The sequence below is a fragment of the Pteropus medius genome, unplaced genomic scaffold (assembly GCF_902729225.1).
Source record: "Pteropus medius unplaced genomic scaffold, Ma_sr-lr_union100, whole genome shotgun sequence".
In the NCBI taxonomy this organism is placed as follows: domain Eukaryota; kingdom Metazoa; phylum Chordata; class Mammalia; order Chiroptera; family Pteropodidae; genus Pteropus; species Pteropus medius.
In genome coordinates, this window is record NW_024354875.1 from 38,141,503 (window position 1) to 38,158,985 (window position 17,483).

Consider the following 17,483-nt stretch of genomic DNA (forward strand, 5'->3'; position numbering starts at 1 on the left):
CTTCACATGCAGACTAAGTTATCTAAGTTCTCTTTGCTTCCCCTCTGACTCTCCCTTCTAAAGCCCAGAGTATTCTTACAATGTTTGGCCAGGAACAGGGCTGGGAAAGAGATTTTACTGCTATTCATCAATAATCTCTCTCTCAGGAAAAAAATTACATCAGTCTATTGATACATACACACACACACACACACACACACACACACACACACTCTACCCTCCCCCGTAAAAGAATGGTTTTAGGTGCACTCTAAGAATCCATCTGTTCTTCCAAAAGCTAAGGTCTAAAAGGCTCTGTAAACTCCCAACCCTGCCAACAACAACACTATAAGACTGGCAGAGAGGAGGGGAACTTATCTCTGAAATTAACAGTTCTTGAGAAGGTTATCTCTACTACCATATCCTTTCTTCTTTGGGGAGGAGACAGGCTACCATCTTCCTCCCTTTATTAGTCTACTAGGGCTGTTGTAACAAAGTACCAAAACCTGGTTTAATAATAGATATTTATCATCTCACGGTTCTAGAGGTCTCAATCTGAAGTCTGAAATCAAGGTGTTGCAGGGTTGGTTCCTTCTGAAAACTCTGAGGGAAAGATCGGTTCCAGGCCTCTCTTCTTGGTTTGTAGATGGCTGTCTCGTCCATGTCTCTTCACATCATCTCTCCTCTGTGCATGTCTGCCTCTACATCCAAATTTCCCCTTTTTATAAGCATATGCCACACTGGATCAGGGTCTACCTAACCCTAATGACCTCATTTTAAATGAATCTTCTCCATAAAGATTCTATCTCCAAATAAGGTTGCATTCTGAAGTACTGGGTATAAGGACTACAACACATCTTCTGGGGATCACGATTCAGCCCATAACACCCCTACAGCCAAGCGATAGGTAAACACAGGAGACTGGCTTTTTGTACCTTAATTTAGTACCTGCTTTGTCAGTGGTCTTGCCAGTCTCCCCTGTGCTACCTGAGCGAGAAAGAGAAATGTGGAGGAGCCCCCATGCCCCACTCCACCTCTATCTGCCTGTGTCCCAGGACCTCCAGGTTTTCAAGAGTGATGTTAGCACTCAGATGAATTCTGTACGTGCCCTCAAGCCCCAATAGTTGGTACATAGATGAGAACAGAGGATATGATCTTGGCAAAACTGCCACAATGAGGGAGAAAGAAGCACACGCACTTAGGAATGGGGCCTTTTGGTTATCAACTGAGGGTAAGCTGGGAGATATAGCTAAATCTCAGGGACTCTCAATGCCTAAGGGACCATGGGGTCTATTAAGAGCACATTGAGACCCACAGAGACAACAAGAATAGCAATCACCTGCCAAGAATAGCACTGCAGCCTTGCCAAGCCTGTAAGGCAAAGACACCTCCACCCCACCATCCCTTATGGTTCCCCACCCACCACCTGGGTGGAAGGGCAAGTGGAAGGAGGGGCAGAATGAGAGCTAACTGTACCCCACCCTCCACTCTATACTCCAGGGTCTATGGTCAAATCTTAATCTGACATGGATGTTTTTATAAAAAGAACTGCATCTTCTAAATCAGAGTGACTCTGAACATACAAAAGTGAGAGGTTATGGGCTGAGAAGGTGTTAAGGGAGCTGCTACCCAGTAGGAAACAGACATTTTATAGAACAAAACTGAGGAAAGTAACTAAAAAAATAAAATTCTGTCAGGCTTGCTTCTCATTGAGTTAAGATGTTAAATAGATAACGCACATGCACACATAGCAACACTAAGGTATATTCCACTTTAATTTCTGCTGCTTGAGCATGATATCATGGAGAGCGTCCCATCATTCAATATTCCTCAGAAATATAATTTCTGACGACTATGGTTTCTGTCATTCATCTTATAAGTGTACTATTAGGCATTTAACCTTTCCCATATTGGACATTCAGGAAACATTTAATATTTTGGAATTATAAGTCATGTCATAATCATCTTTGTACATACATTTCTGTCTAATTTCTATTTCAAAGAGAAGACATTATTATATTTTCTGATGAGAGGATTAATGCTAATCACTTTCAGAGGTTAAGTGACTTGCCTTCATCAAGTCTTTTGAGAACGGATGATTGACTACATTATCAATACACGAAAATTGTCCTTTATGCCTAATATAAGTCTTGAAAAGCTGCCTCGTTTTCTTACCAATTTTTCTATATATTAATACATTGTGTTATACTAAATGATGCGTTATATCTTACTTATAGAATATATCCATAATTATCTGTGTATATCTTTGCTAAATTTATTTTATATCAGCCAGCTAATTTCATTAGCATGAGAGAACAATGGAGAAATCAATGAATCGGAGTTTTACATATCTGTTTTCACGACCATCAAAGTGAGATAGTTTGCTATGAAAACAACCATTCATGACCACAAATATAGGACAGCACATAAGTTTGAACTTAACCTGAGTGTTATTGCATGGTAGAAAAGAGCAGCAAAGTAATGATGAAGAATAATGGCTTAACTATTAATCAAATATAGTTAGAACTCTAGATCTGCCATTTCCACATCTATAAACCCTGGACAAACAATTTTATCTCTCTTTGCCTTCATTCATAGTCTGTACTTACTTCAGGATTGATGAGAGAATTAAACGAGAAAATTACTATAAGGTTCTTAGGACCAGAATATGGCCCAAAGAAGATGCTCAATTAATGTTAGCTGCTCAGATTGCTATTTACCAGAAGCTACAGGTAACATCTCATGTTAGGTATAGATTTTTGGACTCATAGATGTAATGCAAACCTTTACTCAAGGCTAATTGCTCTCTGATTTAGATATAAGGCAGAAATCAGTTTTTAACCTAACACCAACAATATTTTAATATGTAACTATATTAATGTATTTATAAATATTTATAATTATCATTCTAATAAATTAATAATGAATAAAACATATAATACATAAATAATAAGTTATAATAATAAATGCAAATGAAAAAGTAATTTTTTACTATTTTATTAAGTGTGTATCTTATATCCTAAATATTCCTGTAAGTCTTTCACAGCATAAGTATTGATTGGAGAAATAATTTAATGGAATGAAATCATATATTGGGTAAAAAGTAGTTAGGTTAACTTAAAATATAAAAATTATTTATCTACAGCACACACACAATTTACACTAGAGCTTAATAAGGCCCATAGCATAACTTCACAAAATCAAAAACTATGTAACAGCACTGAGTAAAATTCCAACAAATGGCTGCTCTGTACCGTCTTACTCCAGGTTGAAGCCTCATCGCCAGAGCAAACTTGCTAGAATGGAATTTGGAACCCTCCTGCCCGCCCCAACCCCACCCCATTTAGCAGGAGGCTTACCTTGGCCTCCCATGTAAACCTGCATAGAAGGTCCACTTTTCATTGACATCTTTACCACGGATAACAGTAAATTTCACATATTTCTTTAGTTATGTCTCAGTGAAGATACCCAAAGACCAACAATGTGGAGGAGGAAGCACCCAAAGATAAGATAAAGGACCTGAAAGACTGTTCAGAATTCAGGGCAGATGCAGGAATGTGAAAATTTCTAAGGAAAAGAGTGAGAGCCAAGAGGCAGAGAAAGTGCCTGGGTAGTGCTGGACCTCAGAGGTAAGCCTTGCTGGTTTTGGCAATGCCTGTTCCCATTGTTAGAACACCACCCACACATGCCTCTGCGGCTGGCAACCTCCTAAAAGAATGTAGCAAGTCTAACACACAAGATTAATGCTCCTTTCCTGCCTAAAGGGGTGTTAGAATTAGAGCTGTAGCTTTTTATATACTATCAGGAGCTATGCTACCCAGTAGAAAGCAGACAAAGGAAACTCAACAAAACCTAATTTTACAGAGAGGGGGAAAAATTGATATAACTGACTCATTTTAAACACATTTCAAAATATTTTAAGAAATGTCATACACTGTGGGGACACAGAACCAAGCCTATGGTCCAAAGTACAAATTTTGTATGTGTATATATGTATTTGTGTCTAATATATATTAATAATAATAATAAAATAGATACTGTGAAGTAACAAACAGCTCTTGGATTTTATCTGTAGGGAAAGGAATACATATTATCATGATGGCAGTTCTAAGGTGAAAAGTAAGCCTTGCTCTAAAGCCTTCATTTCCTAGAACAGAGCATTTCTCCCAGTAGCAAATGGAGCCTAGGGCCCGCCCGCCTACCTGCGCTGGTGTTGGTGCTGGGGCTGGCCAGCAGCGGCCCTGAACCCTGAGGTGGCGGCTGGGGCTGCCCATCACTCAGCTGCTTGACTCTTTTCCGGTGAGATCTGCCATTGTAATGGACCTGGGCCTGAGCTGCAGAGTTTAGCTGGATGTTGCAAACCTCACAGAAGGAGAACAAAATTTTCTTTTTCTCTTTACTCAGTTGGTCCTCAGGCCTGTCGTTCTTTATCCCCTTGTCTTCAAAGCTCCGTAGAAAAGTTGCCATATTTATAATTCCATCTTCAGGGTAGTTGTCAGGACTTAAGGAGTATTTCATACCTGAAAAAAAAAAAAGGTACAACTGCTTATGAAGTATGTGCCTTCTTATTTTCTAGTATGATTACAACTAATTTTCATACTAGAAAACTGGTTTAAGCAAAAGTCTCCCTGCTACTTAGTAGTCACGCTTAGAAAAAGTCATGAAACATACCTAACTGAGCAATATAGTCTTCAAACATGTGTTCCCTCTATCTGGAGGGCTTTCTACTCCACACTGGCCCCTCCTCCCATCACTTCTCAAGTCCTTTTCTCTTTTAACTCCAGATCACCCCTGAGATCTTAGCTGGAGCACTAACCTCTGCAGGGATCCAGACTGACCCTGAAGACAAGGCAGATCCCTGGTTATAAGCTTGAATAGTGCTGTGTGACCTATCACCAGTGCATCTTATATGTATTTGTGCAATTATTTGGTTTATATCTGTTTCCCCAATAGAATGTGAGCACTGTGAGGGCTGGAACCTTATTTCTGGATATCCCTTGGGCTTAGAACAGTACCTTTTACATAATAGGCATTTAAGTACCTATTTAAGGAAAGAAGGAATAAATGATGCTATGAACCCAGAACTGTGAAAAAGTGTATGTGTAGACACAAAGGTAGATATAATACACACACAACTCTACACTTGCAAACAGACACAGGCCCTAACCTGGGGAGGAGGTAAACAACAGACTAATACACAGTATGTCTATAACTTACATTAGGTTGTGTGCCAAAAGCCCCTTTAGAAGTCAGCCAATAGAAATTTGAACATATTTTCTTATAGATGTAGTGAAACAAATTGTATTTAGGTTTCCAGATTAGCCCGTAAACATCAATTTAATCTTCGATGAGATTGAAATGCAGAACATCTGAAATACAAAACAACAAATATAATAATATATGGTAAACTGGTACCTAAAAAATAGAAAAGAGTCAAACAAACTAAGATATAATTTTATTTTTAAGTGCTGATTTTTTTCTTCCTTTATTTCGTTAAGGGTATAGTGATAGATTATAACTTAAATGAAGATTTGAAAGGAGACTTTTAATGACCCAAGAACCTTAGGTGATAAAGACAGCCTTGGCTTTTTGTCTTGTTAAGTTCCTCGTTAATATATGTAATTTTTTCATTTTAGTAATACCAATATTACCAGCATTTTCATACTTACCAGTGTAATTATTACAATGCTTACAGTTCCTAACTAGAATAAAGAAAAAGATGCTCTTATAGAAGAAAGAAGAGAAAAAGATTCAGGGAATAATTGGGCAAAAACTAAGGGAAAGGGGCCATAAGAGAGAAAGAACCGGCTGAGGTAGACAGTACTGTGCTACGAGGAATGAAGAATTCAGATGAAGGAACAATCATGGCTTGTGAGAGATTTCTGCCTGTGGGAAAAACTCTGGGGGGAGGAAGGGGCGTGAAAGATATTGGCTCTGGACAGTTCTTTTGATTCAGTGTGGCACAGAGCTCTCTGGAAAGGAAGGAGCAAGCTGAGTCCATATTTAAAGTGTTTACCAGATGAAAGTTTAAAATTCAAAAAACAAGTTGTAGCATGGAGTTTAACTATAAAGATAGACATTGATTCTATGTATACAGTATGCCATGAAGGATTCCTTATTTATCCCCACATACCCAACTGTAAAGTGCCCTTATGCATTATACAACAGGCTAAATCATAACCTTCCAAAATTGTTAGAAAATTATTAATTTTGATATGTAAAACCTATTTGTTCCATAAATACTTTACGGATGCCACCATTTCAAGGAACTCTATTTCACAAAATTTTCCTAATGAATCTATTCCTTTCAGCTCTCCACAAAAGGCAATTTTCTTCCATAAAATCTATTCAAACTATACATGAATCAGGTTTAAGCAATTCCCGTAGCTGAGTTATAAATAAAATGGTATTCAAACTGCACATATATCAATATTTTTGCTTTTATTCACTAAATCTAAAATATTATGGGGTCACAAAACTGTTTTCTCATAAAACTCTAGAAAATATTATTTCCATATAAAAGTTAGGTTCAAACATATTACTTTGTGTCCTCTCTTAAAATATTAAAATCTATCATAAGAATTAACTGAACTATTTGATAAATAAAGAGATAATTTTTAAAAACGAGCTCATTGTTAATATATCATGCCTTGTCTAGAAAATGAATCCATTGTAAAACATAAGAAAAACCAATAACTTTTAACCTTGCAAGGCTAGGTCAGGCATCATCTCATTGAATCATCTGAAGTCTAAGTGTTATATTTCGACTCAAGCAACCAAGATCCTTGACTCAGCTGAGGAATGATGACACTTTGATCTTAAAATTTAACTTCTTCAGAGGTGACTGGCCTTGCCCCCGTTGCTAATTAACACATGGTAGTTCACAGAAACAGAACATATATCATGATGTTCCCTTTTAAATTTGAAATCTAAAAAATGATTTATTTGTATTAACATAAAATCTAAAGCCTGCTTACTTATGCTTTTCCGACTGCTATTTGTCTTATAAATAAATCATGCTTTAGATTTATTTAAATGTACATATTTTAAGTAGTTAAAAAGAAATTTTAAAATGAAATAAATGGCTATTTTAGAATTATCCTGTAAAAAAAAGAAAAAACTCTAGTATACTGGCACCCTTCATAATTTTTATTCCTATTTTGCTTTCTCCCAGAGTTACTCTTACTTACAGATGATCCCACAGGCCTCCAACACCACATTCAGGGGGCACTCTAGAGAGGAAGCAATGCCTGCTGGGTACATTCTGTCCACTAAACTCCAATTTATTAATCTTAGTTCTGTCTTTACCACATTTCCTCTCCTCTTAGGAGAAAAATAAGTTCAGCTCCTGTTAACATCCACTAGCAAGGAAAATATAGTTAGTTCCAGAGAAAGACCGTGAGGAGGCAAGATATCAGAATCTCAGTAACCACTTTTGGCCTGAGATGATATAATTTCTAGGCTTATAATTTGTGTGACAACATTTATAATGTTAACTTTTTGGCTAGGAGGAAGGGAACAGTGAATTTAAGTGGAAGAAATCTCACTTTCTATTTTAAAGTTTTTGGGTTTTTTTGTCAGATTATCTTAAATCACATATTTCACTTGCATAGGGCAGAAGGACCTTCAGGGTTATCCAATTTTAAGCATTCTGCTTTGGACTGCTATTCAGGCTTATCTGAGGGTAAGAGAAATCAGGACAATTAGACCAAGTACTCTATGCTTCTTTTGTATTATTTTATCATATTAGATGGCCAATAACTTAACATTCATGAAAGAATAAGATTTTGGTACAGGTCAAGGAATGAAAACATTGGTCTTTGAGTTGCTGCTTTTAGGGAAGAGTCGATGGGAGAGTCAGGGACTGTCTAAAGGAATGATTTTTAAGTACCCAGGATGTGATGCACCAGGAAAATTTTATAACATAACAACTTTCTCTAGGACTGGCCCTGACCTGCATAGTTATCCAATTTTTAAATAATAAGTTAAAAATAACAGGAAACTGATTCCAAGGTAAAGACATCTCTGTTACACATTTGGAGAGATATATTCTTTGACACTGAATTGCTACATCAGATGGAGAACATGGAAGAAGATTTCCTAACTTTCTGTATAAGTGTAAAAGTTCCTGCCCCTCCTCCATGGATTTATTATCTCATTCTCCAAATCAGGTCAACCAGTTTTATCCACTATCCATTCACTTCTTAACCCCTAACAATCTGAATATCACAACTCTTTTCTAAATTTAGTGCTTCTCTTTGAAAACTCACTATAAACACATCCTAATTGCCAAATCCAAGATGACCTCCTCACATCTCATTTTTCTCATGATGCTCCACTTGCCAGGATCTCATCTTATCTCTGCACTCCTGAAGCTTTTTTTTTTTTTTTTTTTGTATAGCATGCCTGGCATCCAATCTTTATAATATCATTTTGATCATTTATATAGTTTTATTACATTTATATACATTTATTCACTCATTTCAGTAAATGTTTTTAGACTAGGCAGAGAGCTGGATACTAGAGAAACAATAGTGAACATATTGGATGAGATGCCAGCTTGAGGGGATCCTATAGTCTAATAAAAAAATGCGGAGGAGAAAACAGGAAATTACAATGGAGTATTATAAATACTGTGAAAATGTCTGCATTTTCTTCTCTTGCTGATTTTAAGTTCTTTGAGGATAAGAACTATGCTTTGTCATTGTATTTCCACCTTTTAAGACTACGTTTAGCCCAAAGTAGGCACTTAATTATTATTTCCTGAATAAATAATTGCATTATGTGTGTATGCATGTTGTGTGTAGCACTGGTTGTGAACACAGTAAATAAGGTCAATCTTTTCCAATAATTGCAACTTATAGGAGGGCCGAGTACACAGCTCTTTGTAACAGTGCATTCCCCAAAGAAAAAAATACAACCAGTCACTGACAAACTAAAATCCCAATTATTTAGGACAAAGTCTTCATCCTTAATTGGAAAAAAAAAAGCTTAAAGTTAAAATTCTAATGGAGTAAGTCACACACTAACCTGGGCACACTCGTGCCAATATCCATGTGACATCTGCTTTCTCCTGCAATCAGCTTTTGCAGGCAATGAAGCTCTGGGTGTAGTGGGAAGGGTTGGGCAAGATAGATACATACAGATAGAGAAGATTAAGAACTCTGACACCGATTCTCGCCTGCTTCATTATGTTACCAATGTCTGATCCTAAGTCCTAAATGACTACTTCAAAGGAAAGTTAAAAGTTGAGTTCTTGAGTACACCAGGCTATAAAAATCACCTTTCCCCCAAATGCAAATTTTGGGAAAATTAAGAGGTCAGTATTTTTATTTTATGGTATGTTTCAGTACTTATTTCATAATAGGACCCAGCTATGAGAAACATTTGTTTGAATTCGATAATTTATTAAACACTAAAAATATATAACATACTATCTTTGTCTTATGGTTCCTAAAGAAATGAATAAAGAATTTTAAAAAATAAAGAGCTTGTCGAATTGTACACCTGAAACTTACTGGATTTTGTTAACCAATGTCACCATAATAAAAATCAATAAATTAAAAAAAATTTTAATAATAAAAATAAAAATAAAAATAAAGAAAGAGCTTAAAATAAACTAGAAGAACGAATTACTCTGCTGTTCCTTGTTCATGATCATGACTGTGGACAATTCTTTACATAACAGTCCCCAAAGTACTCTGAATGTATTTCTATAGCATTTTAGCTTTATTATACCGGACTGAAATTACTTAGTATTTGATTTCACTAGACAGTTCAACTGTCTCAGATTTTTTTTCTGATAGCCTACTGACACTTTGCTGGGTGCTAGTGAAACAGATTATAATGGGGCGTTATGGCCTAATGTGAATCTTAAAAGATTTTGAGACTAATTGTTAAAAGTGACAATTTAATGCTTCTAGCAGTTTATTTCCGTTGAGGAAAATATTTGAATTCAACTTTGGGGGCACACTGCTACTGTGTTTTGAGGAAAACATCTTAGAGGATCTTTTGATTAAATGGAGATGTGAAGGTAAAATATGAACTCTGGAGATAATATGGCTCCAAGGAGCTTAATCTGCTTTTCATAATCACATAAAAGGTTGTTTTCACTGAGGCACAGTTGCTCTTATCTTTTCTTGCACAAAACTTTTTTTCCTGTAAGTAGATTTAAATTAGATTGTCCCTAAAAGTTTTTGTTAGATACTGGAAAATGAGTGTTTTCTTATTCAAGCACTTAACCACAGGAGATTGGTGGAGATGGAAAGCCAGTAAGGACATGAATGTATCTCACTTTAGAAAGAACAGCCTGAGAATGCTGAAGCTCAAACTAGACTATAATGTATAAGCCACATATCTGGGATCATTTCAAATTAATAAACTCAACTTTGGGGAAAGTATTGATGTTGTTCTGAATTATCTAAGGAATTAAAGTCTAGGTTCAGGATTGCCACAAAAGGAAGAGATCTTTCCACTGTTAGTCTAAAAAGATCCATAGAGGCAGGAAATAGACACTTAGAAGGATGAGCCTGTGACTGTCTCTGGACCTTGGGGACAGGCAACTTGTGATCCAGATATGAGAGACTTATTCCAGGCATTCTTTTTGTGGGGAAGTAAACTGATTCCTGAAATACGGAGACCGGCCTGAGTCTGGGCAGAGAAAACTGCATAATAGAGAACGCCTGAGGGGGGCTTTGGCCCGTGAACTCAGAGAACCTCCATATCTAGTAAAAAAATATGAGTTCTCCACTTATATTTTTTGTTTTTTTTCTTTTTTACTTTTAATCCCAAAGCCATCAGTGAAGTCATACAAACATCATAGTCAATCTTCCTATTACTGTGCAGAACTCTGTGAGCCTGGAATGGCACCCAGGGTTAAACTACACATGGGAAAGCAGCAGCAGGAGGCTGTAGATGTTACTGACGGACAAAAGAATGATGCAGTGGTCCAGAACCAGGCAGCTGGTTAACATGTTGAATAACAACTGGTTTGGAGTATCTCAGTCATTCAAAAAACTGTACAAGAGGGCAAGCTGGTAAAATACTGGAATTCTTTCATCAAGTAGGGGAGAGATTTGAACTGTTTTGAATTGGTGATATGGGGCATTTGAGTAACCTAGCTTTAAATAAAGCAAGGTTATTTTATTCTCAACTGTTATTGTAGACCCTAAGGCAACCAGATGCCCAGCACTCAAAAGGTGTTTCATGAACCTTTGGTAAAATAAAATAATTGCTATAATTAATTCAGCTGAAGTTCAGCTTCAGCCAAAAGCTGCTAGATAATTTGGCCTTGGCCTTTAGAAAGCCCAGTAGTTGAATGTCTATATAGATCAATGTCTTTTCTGACACCCTTGATCTTTTTAGTGGTACAAGTTATCATAATATACAAAGAGCATAAAAATGCCAATAATGATAACAAGAAATGTATTTTACTTAATGCCAGAATTTCAGTTTCAAATATATATGTGCATTTCATATAAAACTAGCATTGAAAATATATTTATATGCTTAATATATTGAGATTCTATCAGAAAGAAAATGTTTCTTATTTCAAAAATAAAAATATTTCAATAATTAATGTTAATTATGAAAGCTGTTATTTTCATATAAAAACAATTACTAAAAATTTTCAATCAGTTAAATAGAGAAATAAATTGACATTTAATTCTAGTACTAGCTAAATAACTGTGGAGAGAACATATATAAATATACAGTCAAAGTAAGATTCTGTAATTTGGTAATGGTGGTACATAATTCACTTACAACTCTAGTTTAAAAGTTAAATAAAAGAAGGTAGTAAAAATAACTATAATTACAACATTGGTATTAGTTACACAATATAGAAACTATGTAAAATGTAAAAATAAAAGAAGGTAGTAAAAATAACTATAATTACAACATTGGTATTAGTTACACAATATAGAAACTATCTAAAATGTGAGGAGGAGCAGGAGTAAAAGTTTTGGAATTCTGTTAAAGCTAAGTTGTTATCAGCTTAAAATAAGGGGTGATAATTTTAAGATATTTTGTGTAATCTTCATGGTAACCACATGGCAAAAACCTGTAGCAATTACACAAAAGAACATGTTAAAGAAGTCAAAGTAACCGATACCAAATGACATCAAAACACCTAAGAAATAAGAAACAATGGATCTACAAAACAACGAAAAAACCATTAACAAGATGGCAATAGTAAGTCCTTACCTATCAATAATTACTTTAACATAAACAGATTTAACCTTCAAATCAAAAGACATAGAGTAGTTGAATGGATTAAAAAGAAAAAAAAACAAGCTCCAATGATACTCTGCATACAAGATTCACTTTAGCCTTAAAAACACACATAAACTAAAAATGAAAGATGGAAAAAGTCATTTCAAGAAATTGATAACCATATAAAAAAGGCACGGGTAGCTATAATTATGTCAGACAAAATAGACTTTTAAAAAAATGTCATTATATAATGCTTAAGTTTAGTTTATCAAGAACATACAACAATTGTAAATATTTATTCACCAAATATTGAAGCACCTAAATATATAAAGCAAAAACTAACAGAGCTAAAAGGAGAAATAAACAGTAGTACAATAACAGTTGGAGACTTTAATACCCCACTCTCAACAATGGATACATAATCCAAACAATCAATAAGGAAACAGCAGATTCGAACAATGCTCTAGAATCACATGAACCTAGCAGACATATATAGAACACTTTATCCAGCAACAGCAGAATACACATTCTTATAAAGCACACATGGAACATTTTCTAAGGTAGATCATATGTTAGACTACAAAAAAAGTCTTAGCAAATTCAAGAAAACTGAAACCATACCAAGTATATTCTCTGACCATGAGGTCATGAAACTAGAATTAATTACAAGGAGAAAAGTGGAAAATTCATGAACACATAGATTTTAAACAACACCCTCCCAAACAACCAATGGATCAAAGAAGAAACTAAAGGGGAAATAAAAAAGTTTCTTGAGACATACAAAAATGGAAACACAATATACCAGAACTTGTGGGATGAAACAAAAGAAGTTCTAAGAAGAAAATTCACAACAGTAAATGCCTACATTAAGGAGAAAGAAAGATCCCAAACAACCTTACTCTACAACTTAAGGATCTAGAAAAAGAAGAACAAACCAAACCTAAAGTTGGCAGAAGAAAGAACATAATAAAGATCAGAGAAGAAAATTTTTTAAAAAACTGAAAAATAATTGAAAAGATTAACAAAACTAAGAGTTGTTGTTTTTTTTGTTTTTTGTTTTATTTTTGAAAATATAAACAAAATTGTCAAAGCCTTAGGTAGACTAACCAAGGAAAAAAAAGAGAGAGGGCACAAATAAACAAAATTATTAATGAAAAAGGAGACATTACACCTGTACCACATAAATATAAAGCATCTATAGGAGGTCACTGAATAACTATACACCAATAAATTGGGCAACCTAGGAGAAATGAGAAAATCTTAAAAAATACAACTTACCAAGACTGAATTAGGAATAAATACAAAATCCAGATAGGCCAATTCTAGTAAGAAGATCGAATTGGTAATCAAAAATTTCCCAACAAAGAAAAGCCCAGGACCAGATGGCTTCAATGGTAAATTTTACCAAACATTTAAAGAAGAATTGACACCAATTCTTCTCAAACCCTCCTAAAAAATCAAAGCAGAGAAAATACTCCTAAACTCAGGCTAGCATTATCCTGATATCAAAACCAGAAAAATACACTATTAGAAAAGAAAACTACAGGTTAAAATCCCTGATAAATATAGATGCAAAAATTCTCAATATAATACTAGGAAACCAAATTCAGCAGCACATTCAAAGTTTAATTCACCATGATCAAATGGGATTGATTCCAGGGATGCAAGGACGATTCATCATTTACAAATCAACCAGTATGATACATCATATTAATAGAATGAAAGAAAAGAATCATATAGTCACCTCAATAGAAGGGGAAAAAGCATTTGACAAAATTCAATATTCATTCATGATAAGAACTTTTAACAAGTTAGGCATAGAAGGAACATATCTCAACATAATAAAGGCCATATATAACAAATACACAGCTAACATCATGTTCAGTAGTAAAAGGTTGGAAGTTTTTTCACTAAATCAGGAACAAGACAAAGGTATCCATTTTCACTATTCCTATTCAACACAGTACTGGAAGTCCTAGATGGGGCAATCAGGCAAGAAAAAAAAATAAAGGTGTCAGAACTGAAACAGAAGTAAAGCTGTCTCTATTTGGAGATAACATAATATATATACATACATGTATATATATATACATGTATGTATATATATTATGTTATATATATTTGTGTATACATATGTGTATACATGTGTATGTATATACATATACATTTATATATATTATTCTAAGACTCAACCAAAAAACTATTAGATCTAATCAATTAATTCAGTAAAATTGCAGGATAAAAATTAACATACAAAAACCAATAGTGTTTCGATATACTAACAATAATTTTCTGAAAAAGAAATAAAGAAATCAATCACACTTACAATAGCATCAAAAACAAATAAAATACTTAGGAATAAATACAACCAGGGGGGTAAAATATCTCTACTCTGAAAACTGTATGATATTGATGAAAAAAATTAAAGAAGACACAAATAAATAGAAAGGTATCCTATGTTCATGGATTGGAAGAATTAATATTGTTAAAATGTCAATAATACTAAAAGCCATCTATAGATTCACTGCAATCCCTATCAATAGTCCAATGGTATTTTTTACAGAAGTAGAAAAAAACACTCCTAAAATTTATATGGAAACCAAAAAAGAACACAAATAGACAAAGAAAATCCAAGAAAGAAGATCAAAGCAGAACGAATACACTCCCTGACTTCAAAATATACTATAAAGCTTATAGTATATATCATATGTACTATATAGTAATCAAAACAGTATGGTGCTGGCATAAAAACAGACAAATAGGCCAACAGATCAGAATCAAGAGCCCAGAAATTAACCCAAGCAGATACAGTCCACTGATATTTGACAAGGGTCCTAAGAATATTCAATGGAGTAAAAACCAGTCTCTTCAATAAATACTGGTGAAATAATCAGATAGGCGCATTTAAAAGAATAAAACTAGAACCCTAATTATGCCATTCACAAAAATTAACAAAACAGATTAAAGACTTAAATATAAGACTTGAAACCATCAAACTCCAAAGAAGCAACAAAATCAAAAATAAACAAGTGGGATTACATCAAACAAAACTTTTGTACAGCAAAAGAAACCATCAAAAAGTGAAAAAGACGACCCAAGGAATGAGAAAAATATTTGTAAAGCATATATCTGGTAAGGGAGTAATATCCAAAATATATAAAGTATTCATATAACTCAATAACAAATAAAACAAGCAAAGGATCTGAATAGACATTTTCCCAAAGAAGATATATGAAAGGCCAATAGGTACATAAAAAGATGCTCAATATCACTAGTTATTATGGAAATGAAAATTAAAAACATAATGATATATCACCTCACACCTGTTAAAAAGTCCATCATTAAAAGTCAAGAGATGACAAATGCTGGCACAGATATGAAGTAAAGAGAACCTTTGTGCACTATTGGTGGGATTGAAAATTGATACAGTCACTATGAAAATAGCATGGAGGATCCATAAAAAGTTAAAAATAAAACTACTATATGATCCAGCATTTTCACTTCCGGGAATATATCCAAAGGAAATGAAAACACTAATTTGAAAAAGTATCTGTACCCCCACATTCATAACAGCATTATTTATAATAGCCAAGACATAGAAACAACGTAAGTGTCCATCAATGGATGCTTGTGGTATATATACAATGGTCTGTGTGTACGTGTGTGTGTGTGTGTGTGTTTATATATAATAGAATATACGTAAACATACAATGGAATATATATGCACAATGGAACATATACATACACACGCACAATGGGATATACATACCCACACACAATGGAATATTATTCAGCCTTAAAAAAATGAGAAAATCTTACCATTTGTGACAACATGGATGGATCTCGAAAAGATTATGCTAAGTGAAATAAGTGAGGCAGACAAACACAAATACTGTATGATCTCACTTATATGTGGAATCTAAAACGAAAACAAAAACAAAACAAAACAACAAAAAACTCATAGACAAAGAGATCAAATATATGGTTACCAGAGATTGAAGGTGGAGGGAAGGGGAATTGGAGAAAAGTAGTTAAGTTACAAACTTTCAGCTATATGATAAATAAGTACTAGGAATATAACATACCAAATGATGACGAGTTCATGCTGCTCTATCATAAATAGGAACGTTGTTAAGAGAGTAAACCCTAAGGGTTCTCATAATGAGAAAAAATTTTCCTCTTTCTATTTTTTCCATTGTATCTACATGAAATGATGGATGTTAGCGGAACCTGTTGCAATTGCTTCATAGTATATGTAAATCAAACTGTCATGCTGTATGCCTTAAACTTACACTGAGGTATGTTAACTATTTCTCAATAAAACTGGGGTGGGGAAGAGAAAATCCTATGACCCAGCAGTTGTACTCACAGGCACATATCTACATAAATTCCTGAACAAGTGTGCCAGAAGACATAGATAAGAATGTTCACAGTTGCCCAAAACTGGAAACAATTCATGTGTTTATCACGAGCAGAATAGATAAGTAACCTGTAGTCAATTATTCAGCAGTACAGTGGAGAGCAAATGCACACCACACAAAAAGCAAAAGGCCAGCTTTGCTCCCTCAAAATTATTACCTCAAGGAGATAATAATTAAATAATATTTAAACTCATAATATGATACCATTTTCTATTTCTGTATCACAAAAGTTATTTTTAATGAAGGTTTAGGCTTTACCTTAGATAAATATTGATTTTAACACTCAGGTTGTGGTATTCTATCTATGGTACACCTGTAGCTGTAAGAAAGAACAATATTTCTTGCCTGGGCTATACAGTCTTCTTAGTAATGGGGAAGGCCAGATTCCATTTGCTCTCTGCCATATGCCATATATATGTAGAGTCACCTGATATATGATAAAGATGACAGTGTAGTGGTGAAAGGATAATCATTTCAATAAATCAAATGGGTTGATTGGATACCCAGTTGGAAAAAAGTATCTTGATCTCTACTTCATAGTATATAACAATTCTAGAAGGACTGCAGATCTAAATGGTTCAGGAAAAATAGTAAAGTCTTTAAAGGAAAAGGTAAAAGAAAGTTTTCATGGCTTTGGAGTAGGCAATATCCATGATTATTACATTAGGATAAATTCTGGGAAGCAGAATTCCTAGGTCCACTTTTGATACATATTGACAATATGACTTCTAGATAAACTATATTAATTTACACTTCTATCAGTAATATATGAGAATTTTTATTTCCCTGCACCCTCAACAACACTGAGAAGCTGTTGAAAGAACTCAGTCCATCTGAACAGCACAGCACATTTTGAAATGCACTTATGTG

At 34.4% G+C, this 17,483-nt stretch overlaps 1 protein-coding gene across 2 annotated transcripts in view; it reads right to left on the reverse strand.

Moving 5' to 3' along the window:
• Positions 1-17,483, reverse strand: part of ZNF385B (zinc finger protein 385B) — a 344,341-nt gene that overhangs the window by 256,277 nt on the left and 70,581 nt on the right. For both annotated transcript variants that reach the window (XM_039855975.1, XM_039855974.1), the window contains exons 2-3: positions 5,197-5,348; positions 4,182-4,499 (exon numbers count right to left, since the gene is read on the reverse strand). In XM_039855975.1, the coding sequence (XP_039711909.1) occupies positions 4,182-4,497 (316 nt within the window). In that variant the 5' untranslated portion in view covers positions 4,498-4,499; positions 5,197-5,348. The remainder of the gene's footprint in view (positions 1-4,181; positions 4,500-5,196; positions 5,349-17,483) is intronic.